We start from the raw sequence: 23454 nt of genomic DNA, 5'->3' as shown, positions 1-23454 counted from the left end.
ATAGTTACACAACAATTGCCACGCTTGCGTCGATAAATATTGCTTATCCAATCATTTTTTACATACATTCGCTTCTTTATCGATAATTTTTTAATCTTGTACGCGTGCAGGTGATAGAATTGTGTTTTACATATTAAGAGATCAAATTTGGAATATAAGGCCCGGCGTCACTTTATTATTTTGTAAGAGAGACATTAAAATATATTTTTGTGCATTAATTAATTTTATATATATATATATATATATATATATATATATATATATATATATCGCAATATTACGCACAATATTCATAGAACGCAAATGGACGTGAGATTAATTTTTAACAAAACTATTTGTCGTCAAATTTTCGGTATATTCAAAATGTTTGATATCGGCAGGCGATTGGGAGATTTCGAATACAATCCGCAAACATGCCACTGACAGAGCGAACGATCGGTAGCGCGGACAGATTAATCAGTCACCATTTTTCCGATCGAACACAATGCGCGGCGACTCCGGAACAATGGGAAGCATTCCTGATTAGCAACAAAATACTTGAAATAGTGTAATGAAATATTACGATTCATCGATTTGTAGTAATTTATTATCGCTCGAAGGGAGAGGTGTAATTGCTGCTCCATCTCTAATTCCCGTTAATGAACAACTATTAAATTGTACGATAACGCATCGTGAGAACTGCCTGTACAAACAATAATTACTTCGAAGTGGCATTATGCAGCTATTTGAAATTATGTGTAACATTTAATTAACGTCTTAATGCGATTATTGTTGCGTTGCGAACTCGTTAACGCGATGATATGTATTGTCTGAGATACGCAGAGAAGATGAGCGCTCTCTTGTACGATACATCGCTAGATTTGACATATATGTATAGAATATACCAAATTATACGGCCCGCACGCGATCGCTCGAAATAAAATAATTAAAAGCCGCCGACTTTATCGCTGAAAAATGCACGAGCTTTCGGTGAGTGTTCGCTCCGCTTAATTAGCCGTAATGGACATAATGAATTTTACATTAGACCGAGTTTTATCATTTTCGAATAAAAAAAGGGTAGACGGGCGGAGGGGGAGTAACTCTCGTACTCTCATAAACTCAGCGCGTTACCGGTGCAGCCAGTGTCGCTAAACGCAACCAATCCCCGTTGCATCGAGGTACATAATCGTGCGACTGCTACATTTGCCAGTGCATTCGACGAATATACCGTTTTCACGCGAAAAGTTATTTACTCAGTCATCGTTTTAGTATGTAGCTTGTAGCTAACAATTTTTGATAACCGCTAATAAAAGGACGTAATCAAGAGCGGAAAGACATTGAATAATTTAAAATAAAAAAAATTGCTAAGTATTTTTTAAATAAAATTATTTTGTAAGAAATTGAGAATTGAGAGCTTACGCTTAATTCCCGTATATAGATTACGAGAGTAAACGTAGAGAGAAAAAAGTATATATATATATATATATATATAGGAAAAAATATCGATAAAATCGCACGGACAGAGTGGCCGTTTACTACAAAGTTTACAATAATATTTAGAAAATTATTGGAAGAGAGCGCCGTTCGATAACTATGCATTATTTCGCGCGGTAGTAACGCGAAATGTGCGAGACGCTACATGCATGCCGTCCGTTTGCCGCGGCGGGAATTCACGATTGACACACGGGGTCAACGGCTTTTTTTCATGCGATGTGCACGCTTTTAGAACGCGTTCTCGCGCGCGCCGTTATTCCTTACCGTCAATCATATCCCGAATATTAATTCGCCGCGCGCTCGATACTTCAAATAAAGTTCAATCATCCGCGTTGCGGGAGTTTGAGACAAAAGCTTTTTTCAGCCGGACGTTTATTACTAAGCCGACAGTTTATTTCGGGCGGCGTATCGGCACTTTACGGTTTTAATTACGCGTATTTTAATCCGCCCAGGAGACATTTTCTGTTTCGGGAGCGCGGTGCCGGGTAGAACGAGCTTTATTAGACTGCACACAGTCGATTTAAATTTAATCATAATGAAGAGGCGATTAAAATTGCAATCGTCCACGGAATAGAACCCATAGCGCCGGGCAGTTAACGTCTGCTAACAGGCATTTAACTTAACTGCCTCAGGTAACTGCTCGTTTCTAGGCTGAAGGGTCCTTTCGATTGCCGTTGCCGGAAATTTTATGGGGCACGACTCTTTCGTCGATGAGCGCGTCCAACTTTTCGGGGGCATAAAGGACCGACTGTTTTTCGCGCGCGATCGTTTCCGTGGATTATCGTCGGTCATATAGTGAATTCCGCCGATTCGGCAAACTTCTATCGATCGTTTGATTTTCGAGAGTAGAATCATTAGGGTAAAGTACCTAATAATCCCGAAAATCTTTTCTCGGTAATGCCGCTTCGCTTAGAAAAACAGAAGGCAAAATAAAAACATTTTTTTTTGTAACATATGTCTTAAGAGTTTTATGAAATTCAAAATGGAGTTAATATCTCATCTAATATCAGGCATTTTTTTCGGTATTTTATTGTATTATTATTTTAATTAAAAGAGTGATCGTGTTGAAAATAACAGCAACGTTGAATTTTGTTTTGCGTTTAACGAATTACATTTTATGAAATAAATTAGGAGGGAATATCGCGCTTTTATATTTTTCGAGAATATCAATCTCTTGAAAGAACCAACGGCTAAAACGCGTGCTACTTTTCTCGCCTTGATACGTGTGACTTCCAGAAGTCACATATGCCACGAGAGATGGTAAAGCTCGTCCATGGTAGCGGGTGTCGGAGTATTGCTTTCAAAGTATCCCCCGGGAATCAGATGAATGGCGATGTCATTCGGCCGTCCTTTGGGATAAGCAAGTGACTGCAGTGAGGATAAATGTAGTTCGTTATTGTGTCTTGCCCCGAGAAATGGGAAATGGTTTCGCCGTTCGCGCCGTTGACGCGGCTTTTTTCGACTGTAGTTTACTGCTAAAGATTTTACGTTTGTAAACTTTTCTAATTATGCATAATTTTTTCAAAATATAATTATATATAATTATAATAAATTATAATTAATTATCATAATTACCTATATATCTCTCTTAATGCAATTATTTTATTTAAATGCATTATTTAAAAAAAGAGACATTTAAGTAAACTATAATTGATATACACACACATACGTATGATTACAAAAGTCTCTCGAAAACGTTAATTATTTATTATGATATATGTAGATCTTGTCTTGTCTTATTTATTATGATATAGATCTTGTCTTCTATGCTGAAAAAATTACGTGTAAAAAAAAAACGTTCAATTCGAGTAATATCATCCCACGAGGAGTCGATAATTTCGCTGGTCCACTGTGTGCAAAGGAAGCGCGAGTCCGAGGACATTTATTGCAAAATCAATACCTTTAACGCGGAGTTACGATATCGCGCGCGCGGTATCGAAAGTCGAATATGATCGAGATGCGATATTGAGCTGTAAAATTTCCACGCGATAAACTATCGCTGGCTATTTGCGGATACGTATACATTCGGCATATAGCCGGACATGTGTACACGGCAATCGAATGTTTTATGACGCGGCATCAAACATCCGTGCGTCAAGTTACTATGCCAAATCACTCTCAATCATTAACGTGCGTCACGTTAAATCATCGTCATGTTGTCACAATAGTTGGTGATCTTCTTCTCACATCTTTAATCTTCTTTCCGTCCACATAGGGAATGTAAGAGATCGCGAAATATCCTTATAATAAGCACAAATAAATCATTCTTTTAAAGATAAATTGATGAATTTTGTACAATAAATAAAAGTGTTACAACAGTTTGATTTTTACTTGTAATTGTTTGCAAATTATAATGGCTTGAAACGAGTCTTGAAACGAAACTTAAAAATATTATTTTAACTTCCCCCTTTCAGTATTGTCAAATTTGAAAAAATTTATGAGCTTGATAAAATCGCGTTCGTAAAATTCGCGTTGATAAATTAATCTGTTATTCCTTGTGTCTAAAATGGCCTTTCGGTGAGCGATGATGAAAAAGCGATGCGCGTAAAACGCGTGCGCGAATCTCGCAGCTTCGCCGCTCCTGCGTCGCGCTGCGAAGATCCGACGCCTCTGCTATGCAGCGGTCTATGCATTTTAAGGGAGGGGTGATTTTTAATGCCGTATAAATATGCATAGGCCGCGATATTAGCTCTTACGTGTCGTCGCCCGAAAAATATCGCGAATGTACGCGTTACATACGCATACGAAAGTGCGCGTGTGTGCGACAAGGCCGGGGAGAAAAGCATCTCTGTGTAGACGTGCGAGGTAACAGGAGCGTGGAAGGGCATTAGGGTCCTCGATGGATAAATTGTGTCGCCGCGATGAGCCCGGGGGAGCATCATCTAACGCCCATTTTGTTATGACGTCTGCTATGTACTGAATAATTCCGATGCGATAAAAATGCATAGATTTACGCGATTAATTAAAGAATCGAGAATTGTATATATTTAATTGAATAAATTCTAAATTATATGAATATAATTCAGGCATCATATACTATCCAACGTAAAAATGAAAATTAGATTATGAATATGTAATGTATATCGGGCAAAGTCGATATGATTAAAGATTCCTATAATTAAAGGCAAAAGTAAGATATTACAGTCATGTCACTCAACAAGAACAAGATAGAAAGAGAGATGTGAGGTTTATAAATTACAATTTAATATATTCGTCGACGAGAGAGAGAGAGAGAGAGAAAAAGAAATTACGTGATAACTCGTAAGTTACAAACTTGAAAAACGATTGATGATATACATGTCGCTTTTCTATGTAAATGTATAGTGTCGTAGACTTTTTTGCGAACGAGCTATTCCAACAAGTAAATCCAGTTCCACGAGCAATTCGAGCTAATTTGACGACAGATATCGTAAGCCGGCGATATTGCACCCATGAAAATAATAATAAAGTATAAATGGATCAGGTTTATATGACCGAGGTGCATGTAAGAGAGGACCGAGTATGCATTTTATCGTCGTGTTTCACGTCAAACCCTTTACGAGATTATATACTCTAGAGGAAACTACCTGTATTTCTCTCGTCGCGATAAATTTTTCGAATCTTTCATTAAAGTTTTGTGTGTTATTCACTTTCCGTATATCTGTCTATAAAAGAGACATAACAAAATAATATTCAAGATTATAAAGTGTATTGTTGCTTTTCCATAGATTCTGTGTATTTAAATTCTGTAAAACAAGCGAAAGTACAACATTTATGTTGAAAATAACAATACGTGATAGCTGTATTACTACAGTGAATACAATAGCTGCATTACATAATAGATTATATATATAATGTGACATAATGATGCATCAAAGGGGCCGATTTTTAATTCCACGTGACATTAGAAGTCGGGCGACTCGCTAATGGCGTAGCGAAAATCTCTCTCCTGACGGCACAACGCAACATGAAACAGTGGGCGGTCCGGGTAATGCGTCTTGCCACCCTCAGACTATCTCCCGACCGCTGTCATCAATCAGGGTCACATCCTGCAAAACTTATGTAGTATTTATTTTCATTAAATTTATCTCTCCACCTGGTCCAGAGAACGAGCTTTTCATTGATTCATAAAAAAAAGATTGAAAGCACATTTATAAACAATATCTTGCAACCATAAATATGCAAAAAGATATATAGAGTGAAATAACTGTCTCTGTTATATGACGTCTTTATCAATAATTTCATGTAAAATTCATTTACGTGAAATATTGAATCGCACGTAGAAAATATAAGATCTACTAAAATAAAATGTATAACATTGCGTATTGATAAAGTCAGACATATATATATATACAAATTATATTTTAATATAGATTTAAGATTTTAAATCAGAAAGAGACGGAAAGATTTTTAGTCTTTGTTAATTTCTCTTTTATCTCTGCTGTGACAAAAATTTTCAAACATCTTTCCATCAAATTTTCGATTTATTCGTATATATAAAAGTAGGTTACGATAAATTATGTGTGTTAAAAAGACTTGATATATCAAATCCAAGATCGTAACTTAATTCTCGTTTAATCGAAAGTGTGATCGTGTACTATATTATCGGAATTACTATAAATTGTAAGCTTTTTGTGTACTGTTGCAAAATATTAATCCTGTACAAACACACGGGCCATTCGGCATCGTGAATCAAAATTTCATCGCGGAAAGCCTCTCCCATCCCGAGTAGAATCACGAAAGAGAAACGTTATCTCGTTTCGTGGCGATTCAAGGCGTTTTTCCGCGAAGTGAGTCGGACTATTCTTCAATGGCGTGCTGAAAGCTACTCCTATATATCTTGGGGCCTCGGGCAGATCCCGCCGCTTGCCTTGATGGCAAGCTCAATTTATATCAGCGCCTGCTGAAACCCCCTTTACGAGGTCTCACCACCCTTTCCTCACCCTCTAAACCTCACCCTAACCTCAAACTACCCCTGCTTGGCCAATGCTCGCTTCTTACCACCTTCGACCTCCCCTTGAAGGCTCAGAGGCTCCTTCGGAGTTAAACTAAGCCATTTGCGATCGACGAAAAGAAATAGAAAAGGTCGCTTCCTGAAACTTGCAATCCTCGTCGTCTTCTATGATCTTTTGTCGTTGCGAAAATGCCCTTGGCAAATATCATAGTTTGATCAAAACTAGCGAAGACGATATGTAAAAGATAATACTTTTTTATGTGTCTTTGTTATCCAGGAAAATCTGTTGTTGTATGAGCAACTGAAAAAAATTACAACTTTAAAAATATTAAATAGAAATTTCAAATAATATATTAAAATAAAATTTTAAAATAAACTTCTTATAATTAATATTAAATAATTCATTAATAGAAAACCGATAACAGTCATTTATGGATAAAAATCTAGTTTCTCTTTTGTACACTATTTAAAAGCAACTTTAAAAATATTAAATAGGAATATTAAATGATAAATTAAAATAAAGTTACAGTTGAAATAAATAAGTTTTTATAATTGATATTAAATAATTTATTAAAATTTATTGTAAAACAACAATAAATATATAGTCATTTTTCACGGATAAAAATCAAGTTTCCTTTTCATACTATTTAAACATTTTTTAACATTACTGAAAATAATACTGATTTAATAATGCGTTATTATTATTGAAATATCGATCATTATTGCGTTATAACGTCGCAATAAACGTTAATCGAACAAATACATTCAACGATCGAAAATAACTCATTTAACAAACTTGAATTACTTGTGAATTTGAAATTAATAAACAGCAGAATTATAAATGTAAATAATCTATCATGCAAATTTTACGTTAGTCTCTCATGTAAAAATATTGACGGATAAATTTATAGCAATTTTTATGATGACAGGAAAAGTATCGAAAGCACTAAATATAAATAAACGTATCACACATTTCAGACACACATATTTCATATATTGAGATATATTCGTTACATAAACAGATTTTAAAATATTAATAAGGTATTATATATGGAAAAACTTTCATTTAAAATTTTTATTAATCTAACATATATTTGCCAAAAATAATGTCATTTTTTTGTAATAGACGTTTTTGTGTTATTTGATACAAGCATTTTTCCTAAGCTATAAAATATATATGCATTTTCTGAACGCTGACCCTTCAATATGTAATTTAAAAAAAAATCGTTTGATTAAATTTTCTTGAATTGACCTCATTTTGAAATGAGTGACAAGAAGGTATTTTCAAACTATTATCCTTTTTTATTTTTGCAAAGGAAAAAACACGATACAAACAATAAAAAGACATCGCGATTTGTATTGCGCTTTTCCCACTCATTTTCAATTCAAGAGAATTTAATCAAACGTAATTATTCTTTTTTTAAAGTACGTGTTAGAGTGTCAGCTTTCAAAATGTGTATATATTTTATAGCTTAGGAAGTGCTTGTATTGAAAAACAAAAATTTTGTTTACTACAAAAAAAAAACATTAATTTTTTTATCAACCCAATAAAAAATTATTTAAAGAAATAATCTTTTTATACTTGATTGTATAATAATTCATTCTTAATTTATAAAAAATTTGATCTTTACTCTTGCACAATTGTCGTTTTTAAATATTAAAAGTTTATAAAAATACAAATTTTATATCTAATGAAATTTTTATCTGAAATGATATGAAAAGATACTCAATGATTATACGTGATCTAATTTTGCGACATCACTAGAATGCATGGCAGAAAATTTATGAAAATTGTATTTCAAGGGACTCGAAATGAGTCTGCCGTCTTGTACAGCCGGATTGCTCGGAGAGAGTCGATGTCGATTATATGAAACCAGCAACGTCCATATCCACCCTCATCCTGATCCCAGGTGCTTCCTGGGAAACAGCTGCCACAGCGCACGCGCCTCCGCGCCGACGAAGCAGTGATTGATCAATTTTTAAAAAGCAATGTTCCTAATTGACCCGCCGCGCCGGTTCGTTTTACGGCAGGCCGTTTATATCTTACGAGAAGGCGTCAGTCAGGGCATCTTAGTCATCGAAAGGTGTGTTCCACTGCGATTCATGCCAGTTGCTCATCTGCAAACACCATTTCGAATCCGTTAGCTAACAATAAAACATTAATATCGACTATCGTTCATCGATTGAACATCATTCATTAGCATATTAACAACTGCTGCCTAGAATATAAAATGTTTTGGTTCGAAAATACCATCATGATTGAAATTTCAATAAATTCTTTATGATATTATTTACGTCATGAAAGGAATACACGAAAAATAAAAAATACGATCCAAAGTTAGTCCGTCTCATTTATTTTACGTTGCGTATCTTTTTTTAATATTATTTTTTTGCGAATATAATTGTTGTCCGATTATAATGACGTTTTCAAAAAGTTAATGACAATTATGACCGTTTAGATACATTAATTTATATATTATATAGTTATATTGTGGCTATAAAACATTATGCAATAATGCATTTTAATATAATTGATACAATTTAACCGTGTCGAGGAGGAATAAAGATTGTATTTCTAGTATTGATACCAAGTTTGATATTTAATTAATTGACGATCATCACGAAGTGAATGGGGGATTGTATTTTTATAGTGCTTTGATTACGTCGATTGAAAGTTTTAATACTACGAACAGAGAGTCTATAGAATTGACAAAAATACAAAGCTCTCGCAGGCACGACCTATTGATTCTACCTATGACAGCGATTATCGAATGAATTACAGTAGTGCATTGTCTCACATGCGATGCAATAAATGATGCTAATTTCATCGTGTCATATCCTGCCTCACGTTGAATCAAAATCTCGATGTATTTTCGAGCGATAATTTCCGTAACGATTGTAATAATAATTATTGTGTTACTTATATTGGTGAAGTATATAGAAACAGGAAAATTTTAGCATAAATTATTTTTAGAAAATACGCTAAAAAGATTGTTGCAATTCGTAAAAAATAAAATATTAAATACTAATTAGTATATTAATACTTATTTATTTTTTGACCATCCATTAGTATATTGATATACTAATAATGATTAATATATAAACAAGAAGTTGTTTTTTTAAACCAAGATATCTTTTTGTTAACAAAATTATAAATTTTTTAATGAAATATTTTTTATCACTAATAAAGAATTTATAATTATTAGTATATCTTGTATAAAAATTAACAATATCGCATTGATAATAATTATTACAACTCTTCGAAACTATCTCTAGATTTAGAAACGCTTGTTACCGTATATCGATCGTTTCCAAAAGCAGATTTACCTTGGAGATGTCATTTACTTTGAGAGATGGACATTAGATTAATTGCAATTATGGATATTCTATCTATTTTTGATAACGCTTCGCATTAAGTATTCTTTTTATTGCTCTTATTATCCAAAATTATATGAAAAACGAAGTAATTTACACGTATATGGCTTGTATACGATTCTATACTTGTGTTTAAAGATATTTTAATCTCAACAGAATTATTACGATATTAATTAGGTGATACTTTATGATGTATTGCGAATGCGTTTTATTTCTTTTGCATTATTGCAAAAATATTGTGCTCTTTTGATCGCAAATTTTCTAAACACGGTTTGGTAAAAATTTTAATTAAATATTAAGTTCGCACTTCTACGTATATACTGTGATACTTTTATGTACAGGATACTTCTAGTCTCTAATGTTAAGTTTCGATTCAAGGCACGAATAAAAAACTCATCGATTGCTCGGCTTTCCGGTATCGGTACGTCGAACGTACTCGTTCGCGCGTTGTTATTTCGTAACAGAAGTCATTAGCATCCGCTCGCGTTAATTAACGGAAGTTCTGCCATATGTATATAGGCTTGATGCATCTGCGGGGTAGGGGGTGTACGTGATAATGCGCGATTTGCGCGTAGGCAGTCTCTCTCTTTCTCTCTCTCTCTCTCTCTCTCTCTCTCTCTCTCTCTCTCTCGTGCTTTTTCCCTCTTCTCATGTAACGGCGAATTATCCACGGGCTTTTAGCCGCGGTTTCATCGCAGTTCTACCGTGAAATCGACACGCCCACGACCGAGAGAGACGATTTGTCGGTAGAGTGAAGACGTGATGTGCGCTAGAAAAAAGGGCGGCCGAAAACCTTATCCTTATCACACGGCTGTGTTTTAGAATAAATATAAAATTGAATATAAAAATAAAATAGCACAGTGTGATAATTTTTCGCAAGATTATCACGTCAAAAATTACAAATTACAAAAAACGGTATGAAAGGTATGAATTTACGTATACGAATATATACACACATCTACATGTATGCAGATATATATGTAGGTATACATATATCTGATTTTATAAGGATGTGGTGAATTTTATGGAGATGGAGGAGAGCATGTTCGATTCTACGCCACTGACTGATATATAGACGCTGATTCGGTCCCAATGCACTTAACACCATCCAGCTCTAATGCCATTCTCTCGTCACGAGCGTCCATCCTTGAGAGTCAAGAGACCCGCCAGCTGTTACGTGCCTCCGACAAATATCACAGGAGGATAAACGTTAACTTAGCCAAAAATGACATCGTTGTTCATGTTCAATTCAGATTTAACAGTAAGAAAGATAAAATTATGTGTGAGAAAAGACCAAGAAGGCGAGATCTTTTACGCGTGGAATTATTTAAGACCACTATGATCATTATAATACTATAGAGTCGTTATTTTATACACACGCATACAACACAATCAAAATTAAAAAATTATAATGACTGTTTCTTACTGATAAAACGCAATAAATGCGCGTTTATATTTATGTAAAATTAATGAATATTGTTGAAATCACTATGCGAAACCTTTAAGCTTTATCCCGAGAACAGTAAGCGACGAATTAAAGATCACAAAATTCGTTTCGTGGAGTATTTATCCAAATATTCGGAAATCTCTTGAGTTTGATATTAAGACGCCTTCGAGTGCGTATGAGTGCAACGATTGCTTCATGGCAATACCTGAGGTGTACGCTGGAGCGTGTAAATCCCATATATCCAATTAGAATCGTATAATCCTCGTATGTTAGCCGAGGGTGTACCTACCCCCTCGGACCGCCACCCCTCTCGGTCTCCGCCGCTCTTCTCTTCATGCGTGTCCCGCCGCTACGCGTATATGTGTGCATATGTGTGTATGTATGGGATGGCGCAAGCGCGCATCCCGCGCTCTAATACTAAAGTACTAATTTATGGGCACATATGAGATGGCTATAGTGCGCGCTACCGTGCCAGAAAAGGACTATAGTCTGCGGAGAAGGATGGGAGCGAGAGAAATAACAGGAGAGAGAGAGAGAGAGAGAGAGAGAGAGAAAGGGAGGAAGGGAGAGGGAGAGAGAGAAAGAGAGAGAGAGAGAGAGAGAGAGAGAGAGAGAGAGAGAGAGAGAGAGAGAGAGAGAGAGAGAGAGAGAGAGAGAGAAAGAGAGAGAGAGAGAGACTGTACTGCTAGTGGTGGTACGTTGGTATTGGTGGTGGTAGTGGTGAGATAGGGCGAGGGTAGATAGGTATATCGGAGAACACAGAGGCGGGCTTTGCATGCGATATCAATAAATCAAGTCCCGGGGACCCCGGCAGCTTAGGGGGCCACTACGTGGCCAGAATCAACAGCTCATAACGTCGGCTAATAGCTACCCGCGGTGGGGTCGAAGATATTGTCGTAACACCGAGGGACACCTTACCGTCGCAATGGTTGGATTTGGTCGCGTCCTATTGAGGGAAAAAAAAATGTTATCGTGGGCGGGAGAAGAAAGTTATCGAAAATGTATGATTCTCCATCGTGTCAGGAACTGAAGTAAATATGCTTTGTTGCAAGAATAATAATCGACTTTCTTTCTCGTGTTCAGGACAAAAATATTAAACGGGAACTGGATCGGTTTTTTTTAACGGAAATCAATCGATTGTGAAGCTATAAGATAATAAAAATGTAAGAGAATACTCACATAATGAGAATTATAAAAAAATCTGTTTACCTACGCGGAAATTTCGAGAATTCTTTTTCAGTTTATAGTGATAACGATTGATATCTTCTATTTCTACAGGTATGGTTTCAAAACCGACGAGCCAAGTGGAAGAAGCGCAAGAAGACGACCAACGTGTTCCGGTCTTCGGGATCGTTGTTACCGTCGCACGGCTTGCCTCCCTTTGGACCGATGAGTTCTGACCTCTGCAGCGGAATGTTTCATACCCCCGCGGACAGATGGGGAATGGGGACAGGTCAGATATCAATAGTCAGTTTTGTTACTAATCGTGTACAAGAAAAATGAAAGGTAAAAAACAATATCCGTCCACTTACATCGGGACAGGAAATGCTCTTTCGATCGCCTATTGTTATTACATTATTATTACTTGTAACAGAAAATTAGCGCATTCGTTATTTTTCCGATTTTTAAAAGTGACATTTTTATACGCGAGAGTTTTCTGAAATCTCTCTAAATATATATATATATATTTTTAATGAATATCTTCTGTTTAAAGCAGTTATGTGATTTTATAAGTCACATTGGAATTTCATTAAAAAAGCGTTGTATGATATCTCATAATGTAATGTGATGTAATCAATATGTACTGCACAAGTTTACTGCCGCGATAGTTTATATTTCTAACAAAACCAAATTGACTTACAATTAAACTTATTTAATTTTTTCTTGCTTTTATTTTATTTTATTGAGTTTAAAAATATGATATTTTACATAAGTATATTGGAGAGATTTTCATCATAGAGAAAAAAATATAATATTTTATTCTGCTAACACAAGTCATTATCTTTCTTACTTTTTTAAATATATTCTAATTGATATTTTAAATTGATCTGTTATTTTACGAAGTATTTATATACAATCTATTTTAATAAATGTTAAAGAAAATATAGAGAACTGAGAAAAAGATTTAATAAATCCGATATCTTTATAATAATATCTTTTTCATGTTGCACAAAATATTAAACATTTCCATAAATGAATAATTGTATTCAATCAAAGAACAAATAATTTAATTTTTTCACAAATATTAGAATATTAACTGCGACTTATTTGAAGGTTTATAATTTTTTATATAATCCAATGTATAATATTTTAATCATATTTAATTTTAATTTATGTCTTTTTCAGTTTACAGATGTGCTTTTTATATATTCTATTTTAGCTTTTATACATTATATTTTAAAAGCGAAAACGAAGAAATTCGGGGAGACAAACACGTTTTTTTTTTTTTTATCAAATTTTTTTAGTCAAAATACATTATCCGTGTTTACGCAAATTCATCGCGTCAATTAATAAATGATATGATTAGCATCTCGTATGCGCGTTAACGGAAGAAGAAGCAACGCGAGAAGGAAACACCAATTCTCTCGTAGACGAAGTCGCGACGATTGCTCGCCTCCTAATTTAATTTCGCCCGTCCACACTGCTTGAGACAGCTGAAATTACTTACGCATATTATCGGCTCCACGGTTGTTCACCGACGACATCGATAACCAACCAGCCTTCTCCCGTTTCTTTGCGAACTCCACCGCGTCATTACATATGTAATCTCGCATTTTAATTGCCCATCGCGGTAATTTAACTCACCTGTCATTCCACAGGTCTCGGACAATTGCAGGGTGGCATGGCGATGGGTAGTTTCGGGCAACTCGGTCAACAAAGCACGGGAAGTCTGGGTTCCAGTTTGAGCCTCGGCAATTCCGGACTCCCGATCAACAGCCCGTCGCAATCAGTTTACCATACTAATTACGGACTCAATTCTATCGGTAAGTTACGATGAGAAATAACGGTCAGAGTCTAAATAGTAGATATGTACAAAAACGGTATATTACATATTGTTAGATAACAAAATATAATTTCTTTTATTGTAAAATTAAAAGAAATACTGATACAATAATTTAGACTTGAGACAACAAATGTCATTAAATTTGTTAACGTCAATTTGAATATCTTTATTATTGGCTTCTTCAAAAATACAAGTCTTAAGTCTTAAAACATAATTATTTAAATTTAAAACAAAAGCGTTATACAGTTACATACCTTGCTTCTTCAGACAATTTGAATAACGTTTTACGCGTGTAACGTTTACTCGTTGCTTATTTAAGTAACACGACTTGTTGCTGAGAGTTGGCGACATGCGCGAACGCGAACAGACACACCCAGGAGAACGTTCGCGTCAACCTGGCCGCTTATATACGCGTTGATAATCGTCTTGCCAAACTTTTGGACCATGGTCCTCTAAAAGACGACGTGCAAACAGCGTCATGGAAATCTCTTTGACAAAGTCGTTAAACGTTACGGTGCATTAAGGTTCGAAGGGGTTATGCGCCTGCACGTAAGGAATTTGAGACAGAAACATAAACCCCTCCCCTCCCTGTCTTCCCATCTGTTTACGCAGGTAGACTCCAGGCCCGATCTCGCACCTAGGTGCGAGATCTTTCGCTGTATGTTTACCATAACATCCCGATGCAACCTGTCTTGGTTGAGTTACGCTTCGTCTTACCCAGGAGAACCTTGTGTCTTCAAAGATACTTCATGGGATAAATCGCGTGTGAAATTCCTTCTTTCACCAAATCGTTGTGCGCCTGGGTCGTAATTCTTCTATTAAGTGCGAAAATGAGATTTTTGCTTCATTCATGAAAATGCATATTCTTTGCCAAGTATATCATGTAGTTTACTATTCTCAATAATCCGAGACAAAAATACTGAATTTCAATATTAAAGTCCATAAATGCTAAGACAAAACTTATGAATTTTGGACAACCGAAAGTTATTTAATACAAAATAAGATTTTTAACGTGAACGTTATATTTATTGTGTATTAAAACTCAGAGGTTGTATATTGAATAAGAAATTTTATTGAAAGCTATTTTTTTTCAATTGCAATAAGTCGGATTTCAACGCTCATAAACTGTAAAGAAATAATAAACTTGAGAGATGATAACAAGAAACTCGATAATAAGAAAACAGTCATCTTCTTCCATAGAAAAATTTTTTTGTTTCAGGATATTCTTCAGTAGCTAGTAAATCATATTAAAGGAGAGATGTTGTAAAGCGTCGAGAGCGTTTTTACGAAATACATATTGGTACATTTAAGTCATCTTTATTGGGATATATTTTATTTTGTTATGACGTAGCTTACTAATACGGGTCGTCAACCCTGAAGATGGATCTGTCAGTACGATTCGAATTCTATTTGTAAACTTGTCAAATTTTTTCAATAAATATATTATAAATTAAGAAATAACGAATGGCGTCAGATATTAGAAGTTTACTAAAGATACAATTGTATTAACGCAAAGTAAAAACTGTATCGGATGTAGTAATCATTGATTCGATATAGAATCACAAAAAGATGCGATAATCTAAAGCTGATTTTATTCAATTCTTCTAAAAAAACGAAGCTTACGGTAAAAATCCGGCGTAGCAAAATTTCACAAGCTGACTGCAGTGTACATTTAGATCACGTCTATGTGTGTAAGTGCGTATATGAACAAGAGCACGTAACGCTTATACGGTGCCAATTACCGAACGTTATCGCCGGGTAGCGTCACTCGAGAGGAGAAAAAAAATTGGCATTCCACGAGCGCGTTGGTGTACGTGGCAAACGCGACTCTGAGGTGAATATGTCTAGCCTGGCAACCCACTATGTACCTTTATCCGCGGATAATGTTTAAAGCAAACAGCTTTTAGAGTAGAGCGTTATTTTTCGGTTACCGATGATGATTAGCACTGCAATGTAACCCAACCAACGGCATGGTTCCTAGTCGATCGGAGAGTTCCATTTGATGTCTCTTTCTCTCTCTCTCTCTCTCTCTCTCTCTCTCTCTCTTTCTCTCTCCCCCTCTTTATCTTTTTACCGGCGGTCACTAGGCGCAAACAAACTTTCTTAATACGTAAATTAACGTTTCAAAACGCCTGATTTTCAGTGAACGGTGCAAAAGTATCTTACTCAAAAAAATCGTAAGTTTCTAAAAATTTAAATTTTAATGTCTCTTTGAAAACATGCTTTTTTAAACAAAATCAATATATTATCAGTATCTGATAAACAGTAGTTTCATTTATTTTATGTAAATAGCATGGAAAACAGTGAAATCTCATTGAGAACCAACATTAGTGATAGCTGATTTTTTCAGTTTTTATTATTATTATTATTAATAAAACACATATTGGGTTGTCCAGAAAGGAATATATTTTTTTTTTTTTTTTTTTACAATAGATGAAGTTTTTATGTTTTTCACATATTTTGAAAGCTGATACTTTGATTTTAAAAAAATCATTACATTTGATTAAATTTTTTTGAATTGATTTTATCTTGAAAATGAGTGACAATCAAGTATATTGTCGAGCAATTATGTTTTCTATTTTTTTCACAAATGAAAAAACGCAGTACAAACAATAATAAAGATTTCTTATCATGATTTGTATTATGCTTTTCCCTTTGCGGAATATATTTTATAAGTTTAAACACAAGAAATAAAAAAAACACACATATACTTGACGCTGGAAATTATTTTGTTTTATTTAAATTTAAATACTTTAGACGTCAAGTTACGCATTTGCTTTATACATCCCCAAAGCTCATCGATTCTGCGAAGCACGAATCATCGTACTAGCCGACAATATGTCATAAAATCACGTACATCTCATAGCTATTAGACGTTCATTCTTTCGTACGGCTTTTCAAAAGCGGCCGCTGCCGTTAGTCCTCTGCAAACTCGTGTTCGGCGCAACGCACCGTCATAAAGAAAAAAATTTTCTTTTTTTCCGTTGTCTTTCGAGCCCACCAGCGTAGCGGGCGAGGAGGCGGAAACGACTTTACGACGCGACGGCCGGTAGCGCATCCCGCGCGCTTTGTCAGCCTACCGTATTAAATATCTCTTCTGCAGAGAAATGAAACGTTCTCTCCTCCGCACCTGCAATATTGCACCTGTAAATTGCCTCTTTTATACCTGAATCGTTTCAAGAATCTACTCCGCCTTGTCGGTAGATTCGTGTAGTTAACTACGACAATAAATATTTATCCTATGTTATTCTGCTTATCGCAAAAATTTTTATTGTTCACCAATAATAACGAACTGTTGAGAAACGTATAGTTACAAAGTCATGGGGAATAGTTTGCAAGCTATTCTTGTTTAGGATGAGAAAAAGAAACATTTACTAGTTCGTTTATGAGTCGTTTGTGCTGGTATCAATTTCGATTGATGTGTGTACAAATAATCGAACGTTTCATGAGGATAAACACATTCTCACGTTTGTGAATTTCTTGCACTTGACAGGCGGCGTACACGTGACGGCGTCTCGGGGTTCGCCACCGGTCGGTGGTCAAGCGATGGGTTCGGGCTTGAACTGCGGCCAGGGTTCGCCGGGCACGACTTCCGGTGGAAGCGGCGGCGGCGGTGCCGGCAGCGGCGGGGGTGGTGGCGGCGTCTCCTGCGTCGGTGCCGATGTAAGCGCGAACGAGGCGTCGGACTGGAGAGGCGCCCATAGCATCGCGGCGCTCAGACGCCGGGCCTCGGACGCCTCGCAACAATACAGCCCGCAACCACCACCGCCGCCGCCCCCAGGACCACCTCAGTACTCCCATGATCTGGAGTACAGTTCCGTTTATTGAAACATCGCCTGAACGTCCTTTAACGTTCAGCTCCACGGGAGGAGAAGTTGCTGACCGTCGCGGTAGGAGCTTACCGTAATTATCATGTGTGAAACGAGTACTCCTCTCTGTTCTCCGTCGAGGAATCGCAAGATAGGACGGTGTTTCCGCGACCGATTCTACAGAAGAAATCTGTCCAGTTTGGCTGGATTGTGATTTTAATCAAGTCAAGATAATATGCAGCGAGATCAAGATCAACGAGCATCCGGAATTCGACTTGCGCAAAGGTCTAAAATTATTCGCCGTTTTAAATTTAACATAAAACCGATGGTGAAGCATAGCAAATAACGACGGAATTTGAGTGATTAGATAATTTCGACCGGCAAATGTTCAGCTGGTCAGCAAAGGAATAGTTTGACCTTACGGCCATTTCATCGCGATGAGAATTTCTATTCTTCAATTAACATGAATTCGTCGTCCTGTCAGAAGAAACAGTTGCAGGAATAATATGAGGAATCCGCACGAAAGGAGTACTCTTCTATAAATTCGCACAGAGGTAAAATCAGGGTAGAAAATTGAAATTGCTAGCGGTATCGACAGCGATAATTTTATGCAATACAGATTTTCGTCATCATAGCCTTCCCAGGACCATCATGACTTACGGTAAACGTATTAGTTCAATCTGAACAAGATCGATTTTTGAACAAAAATATGTATTTTTATATTAAGCTTTTGAAGAAATATTTAAACAGAAAAAGTTTTTTTTGAAAAATGTGATTAAGATTTCACGTATAAAAAAATGTTTTTCTTATCAAAATTTGGATATATTTTGTTTTATTTTATAACTTTATATTTTTAAAGGTATAAATTAAAAAAAAATTAAATATCAATAAAAATACATATTTTTATTCAGGTATCCTGTTCACTGACAACTGATACTTTTATCTTACGTATGAGATATGTATACCACAGTTTCTGCAAATGTGTCTTGCTGATGTTAATACTGGACTAATCCTTGACTGGATACTAAATATAAGAAAGATAGAGTAATTGATGTATCATGGAGTTGTCGTAATAATTAAAATTGTTCGAGACGGATAAATATTTTCGACAAATAATATCTAGTCAAATATTTGTTAAATGGTATGACAGGTGTAAGCATCATTTAATATTTTTACAGAGAAAACTGAACCATTTTATTTGTATATTATTAATATTGTATCAAATTTCTCTCTTTTTGTAACAAGTTAATCGAAGAAATTTCTTTCTTAAATGGATTTATGGTGTTGATGAAAAATTATTCGGTAAAATAAAAATGGATTTTGCTCAGTGTTATAAAAAATTTAATTTAATCACGGCAGCTCCAAATATTTAATAACGGCCAATGGACTGATGTTTTCCACACATATGACCAGTTTTATTATAATCTCATGCGCTCTGACCACTGAAAATTTATTGCAATTATTATGAGTCCGAGTATTTCCGAATAAGTCCGAATATCTATATGATTAAAATATGATCTATCAAAGTATGGAGGCTATTTTTGTGAGTGATTGAACGCATTGTCCTAGTAATCACACTGAGCTGTCGACGAAGGAAGGAACGAATTGTGATCTGTGCAGATTTATGATTTTTATGACACAAGGAATCGCGAATATGTGTCTTTATAAAAGAGGAAAAATTAAATCGTAAACGTAGGAAGATCAGCTTCGCGAACGGACATCTTGGGTTGGCGCTGTGCGCTGGTAAAAAATTGAGGTGGCTACTTCATATATGTATGCATATATTAATATGATCATACGAGTGTTCGCGTCGGACGATTTGATCGGCTCCATATATTCGTGCGCGTGTTAATTTATCTCTTCCGGATGAGAAGTTATCTCTTTCGTCGTATTGAGCGGTGCGATTTGCAGTCGCTGTTAAAATGCGAGTCGTTAAACTCTGCTCGTTTCTCCCTCGTTAGAGACATTTCGAGTGTCTGCGCTTGTGTCTGCTAAAGAAACGTCGATGAGATTAAGGCCTCGCTAATTGTAAATTATTTAACCACGTTTCGAAGAATGACTATGTGACAAACTGATTAGGGCGCGGATTTTCGCCACGCGATTCTTATTTACACTCGTTTCTTCTTTCTTGCGAGCACTTCCCGCTTGACGGTTAAACGCGGCGAAAAATGCATATTGCATTTACAAGTCATGGAGATCAAAGCGGAAGGCGTGGCGAGGTGCAATGAGATGTATACGACAAGTTATCTTAGTATTATATATACACGGCATTGTAAATATAGTAAAAATATTGACGTGATAGAGGATATATTATTATTATTATTACCATTATTCGAATGGCAAATGCGATGGAGCTATTGGCTGCTCCTGTTCACAGGTTGTTTGCAACGCAATGCAATATCGAGACTGTATGTGTGGATATATAATTTTCTCTCAAGAATGTGGTATTCTTTTATAAATTTTCAGTATTTGTATTGTTATATTTTCGACGGAATCATAAATTTGCGCAAAAATCAGATTTTAAAAACTCTTACTTGTTGCAACAGAATCCTTGTATCTGTTTCTAATAAAACAACCGAGAAACACGATTTAACTATTTAAAAGAACAATTTTTTATATATTTTCTATATGACAAGAAATAAAAAGTGTTTTTTAAATAAGCATAAATATATAAATCTTTTTTTTTTTTTTTAATATACATCGTTAGTTCTAATTAAAAATTTGTAAAAATTAATTTGCGGCTTAAAAATTAATCGGCTGTTTTAGTATTAAGACGATAATAAAGTTACTCAATGATTCTGTTGCCGAACAAGGAATATATGTTAATATGCGCAATGAAAAGCTAGTCTTTCTTGTCACGACTTTGCGTTTCAGATGGAGATCGCACTGAATCTTATGTGCAGAGATAGTACATATAACTTATCGAATAATTTCTTTTACGGAAACGCACCATGAAGAGAAGAAGAGATATGCTTCTTTTAACAAATCCGAGATAGAATAAGACGCATCACGTTTCGACATTTCCCTCAGAGATAAATGTTTCGATGATGAATACAAGTTAGCGTACAATTCATGTGTATTTATATTCCTGAAGAATTTTATGGCACGCTATAAGAGTATACATTGTTCCGTTGTTGTCATCGAGAAACATAAGTTTTGTAAATAAAGTATACGTCTAATAACGATAATAACAATAATAATAATAATAACAACAATAATTATAATAATAATTATACAACGATAACAATAATATTAATATTAATATTAATAATAACAATAATAATGTAATAAGAGTATGATGGCATCAACATTACGAGTGAACGCGAGTATACATGGACATTGTGATATATTTCGGGCTGGCCGTTCATTTTTCTGACGGCGATATCGGCCCGCACAAGATATTCCAAGCGGTATCAGTGGTAGATATTGCGAGCGACTGCGAAAAAAAGTCGATTATTCTAGTTACGAATTTACGGTAGACTTAGGTAAACCTAACGATAAATATGGAATAACAGATAGGCAATTGTCAGTGTATCACTACGAACGTATACGATTTTTAATGTACAAAAAAAAAAAAATAATAATAAGCGCGGTGCGCGGAGACGTCCTTTCTCGATTTCGTCCCGGGACGGAAGCAGGACCTTACAATGTTCACCGGAGTGTTTGTGATTCCTTCTTTTCGAATGCTTCGTGCAATACTTTGTCGTTAAGCTTGCATTCCTTTAGCATATAAAGGGAGAACCATTCTATTTGGTGAGCATTTTGTGTTGCATAATTAAATTGACATATTGTCAATAATTACAAAGGATACTATATAAGATCATCGACTAGTTGAGAACTAATTTTCTAGAAAATTTTCTGATTCAACTATTTCATTATTCGCATAAATATCAACATAAAAAAAAAAAAAAAAATACAATGGAAATTTTATACATTATGGTGCCGTGTCTTGATTTTAAAAACATATCTATAAAAAAAATATATCTATAAAAGTTTGAAGTATATGTTGGTTGATGTAAATTCTTTGGTCCGCTTTAATAATTAAGTGAAATAAAATAAAATTCAAAACAAAGTACATATAACGGACATAACTTGGGGAGTCAAGTATCTTTAATTTTAAACCGAAAGCTCAGTATTTCATATCCTTCTCTTCTTTATAATGCGCCAATTTATGTCTATGCAACCAACTGGATTCGTTCCTTCCTCTTTCTTAGTTTAAATTCAGATAGTATGAGAGCTCCGATCGGTGTCTTTGATGATCGTAATACCTCTCCTTAAACGAAAAAAAAAGAGAATACAATTTCTGTATTTATTTAATTTATCATGCGTGTGTATAGATAGATTTCAAAGCAAGTAAAGATTGGCGTCCTTTTATTTGGCGGCAAGTGCGGACGTCACTTTTTACAAGTGATTTGTATTAACATACGGGCTCTGCTGATCGTACGTTTAAGTGTTTCGTGCAGAAGTCAACTCGAATCGTACAGTCCGCAGACGTCACCCGATTCTTCCAGATTCGATTGTGAATCGGAAGAGAATCGACTGACTTTATCACATCTCTATCACAAATCATTATCGTCGATGACTTTAATTAGCGGTAAATAGACAGAATTTTAATTTTCATCGTTGTATAGTTGTGTATAGAGGTCAACTAAGTGTGTATAAAATAAATCATTATCAAAATATAGAACGCTTTTTTGTTTCGCTCCTATCTATCTTGACATTTTAATATTCTGACATAATTTAAAAATAATAATAATATATAAAATAATATATACAAAAATAATAATTGCATAATTATTTAATATTAATTAATAATGTATAATATATATCATTATGTACAATAGAACGATATAAAAATACACAGTTTTATTTGAAAATATATATTTTTATATTTATGTAAATACAAGTGGATTATATAAGCTTTTATATTGTATAGGAAATGTATTGTTGCATTGTTTAAATGGAAATCTATTAAAAATTAAAGTGATACTACAATACTCTGTTCTAAATTATCGCTTTAGCTTATCTAATTATCACGTTACAAAGCGGAAATAGAATTAAATTGTATATATATTTTATTTATTGGCTTATAAATAATGCTACGATGGATACACAATGATGTTAAATCAATAACTGCTATCGAGAAACAAACGAGTTAAATGTCAAGCAAAAATATATAAATAGTATATACTGTCTTTCATTAATCTTAATCAATAACTTAAATATTAAAGCAGTATGTGCATAACTGCATATACAATATACAGCGATTGATATTACATAGACTTAAATAAAAAACAATTTTTTGTAATTGTGTACCAATATTAATGTCTATCCCTCAATGATATGTTGATAAGCCATAGTATATATAATTAGAATTTATATAATACGTTAGTGAATAATAATTTGGTCATGT

The 23454-nt window shown here is 34.8% G+C and overlaps 1 protein-coding gene across 1 annotated transcript in view; it reads left to right on the top strand.

Moving 5' to 3' along the window:
- Positions 1 to 22401, top strand: part of Otp (orthopedia homeobox) — a 32680-nt gene extending 10279 nt beyond the window's left edge. Inside the window, exons 4-6 of the mRNA XM_072896856.1 lie at positions 12507 to 12681; positions 14048 to 14212; positions 17726 to 22401. Coding sequence (XP_072752957.1) covers positions 12507 to 12681; positions 14048 to 14212; positions 17726 to 18060 — 675 coding nt within the window. The 3' untranslated portion in view covers positions 18061 to 22401. The remainder of the gene's footprint in view (positions 1 to 12506; positions 12682 to 14047; positions 14213 to 17725) is intronic.
- Positions 22402 to 23454: the final 1053 nt, after the last annotated feature.

Source organism: Anoplolepis gracilipes, chromosome 7 (assembly GCF_047496725.1).
Source record: "Anoplolepis gracilipes chromosome 7, ASM4749672v1, whole genome shotgun sequence".
In the NCBI taxonomy this organism is placed as follows: Eukaryota; Metazoa; Arthropoda; class Insecta; order Hymenoptera; family Formicidae; genus Anoplolepis; species Anoplolepis gracilipes.
The sequence above is the reverse complement of the archived record's forward strand: the minus strand, read 5'-3'. Positions and strand labels throughout refer to the sequence as shown.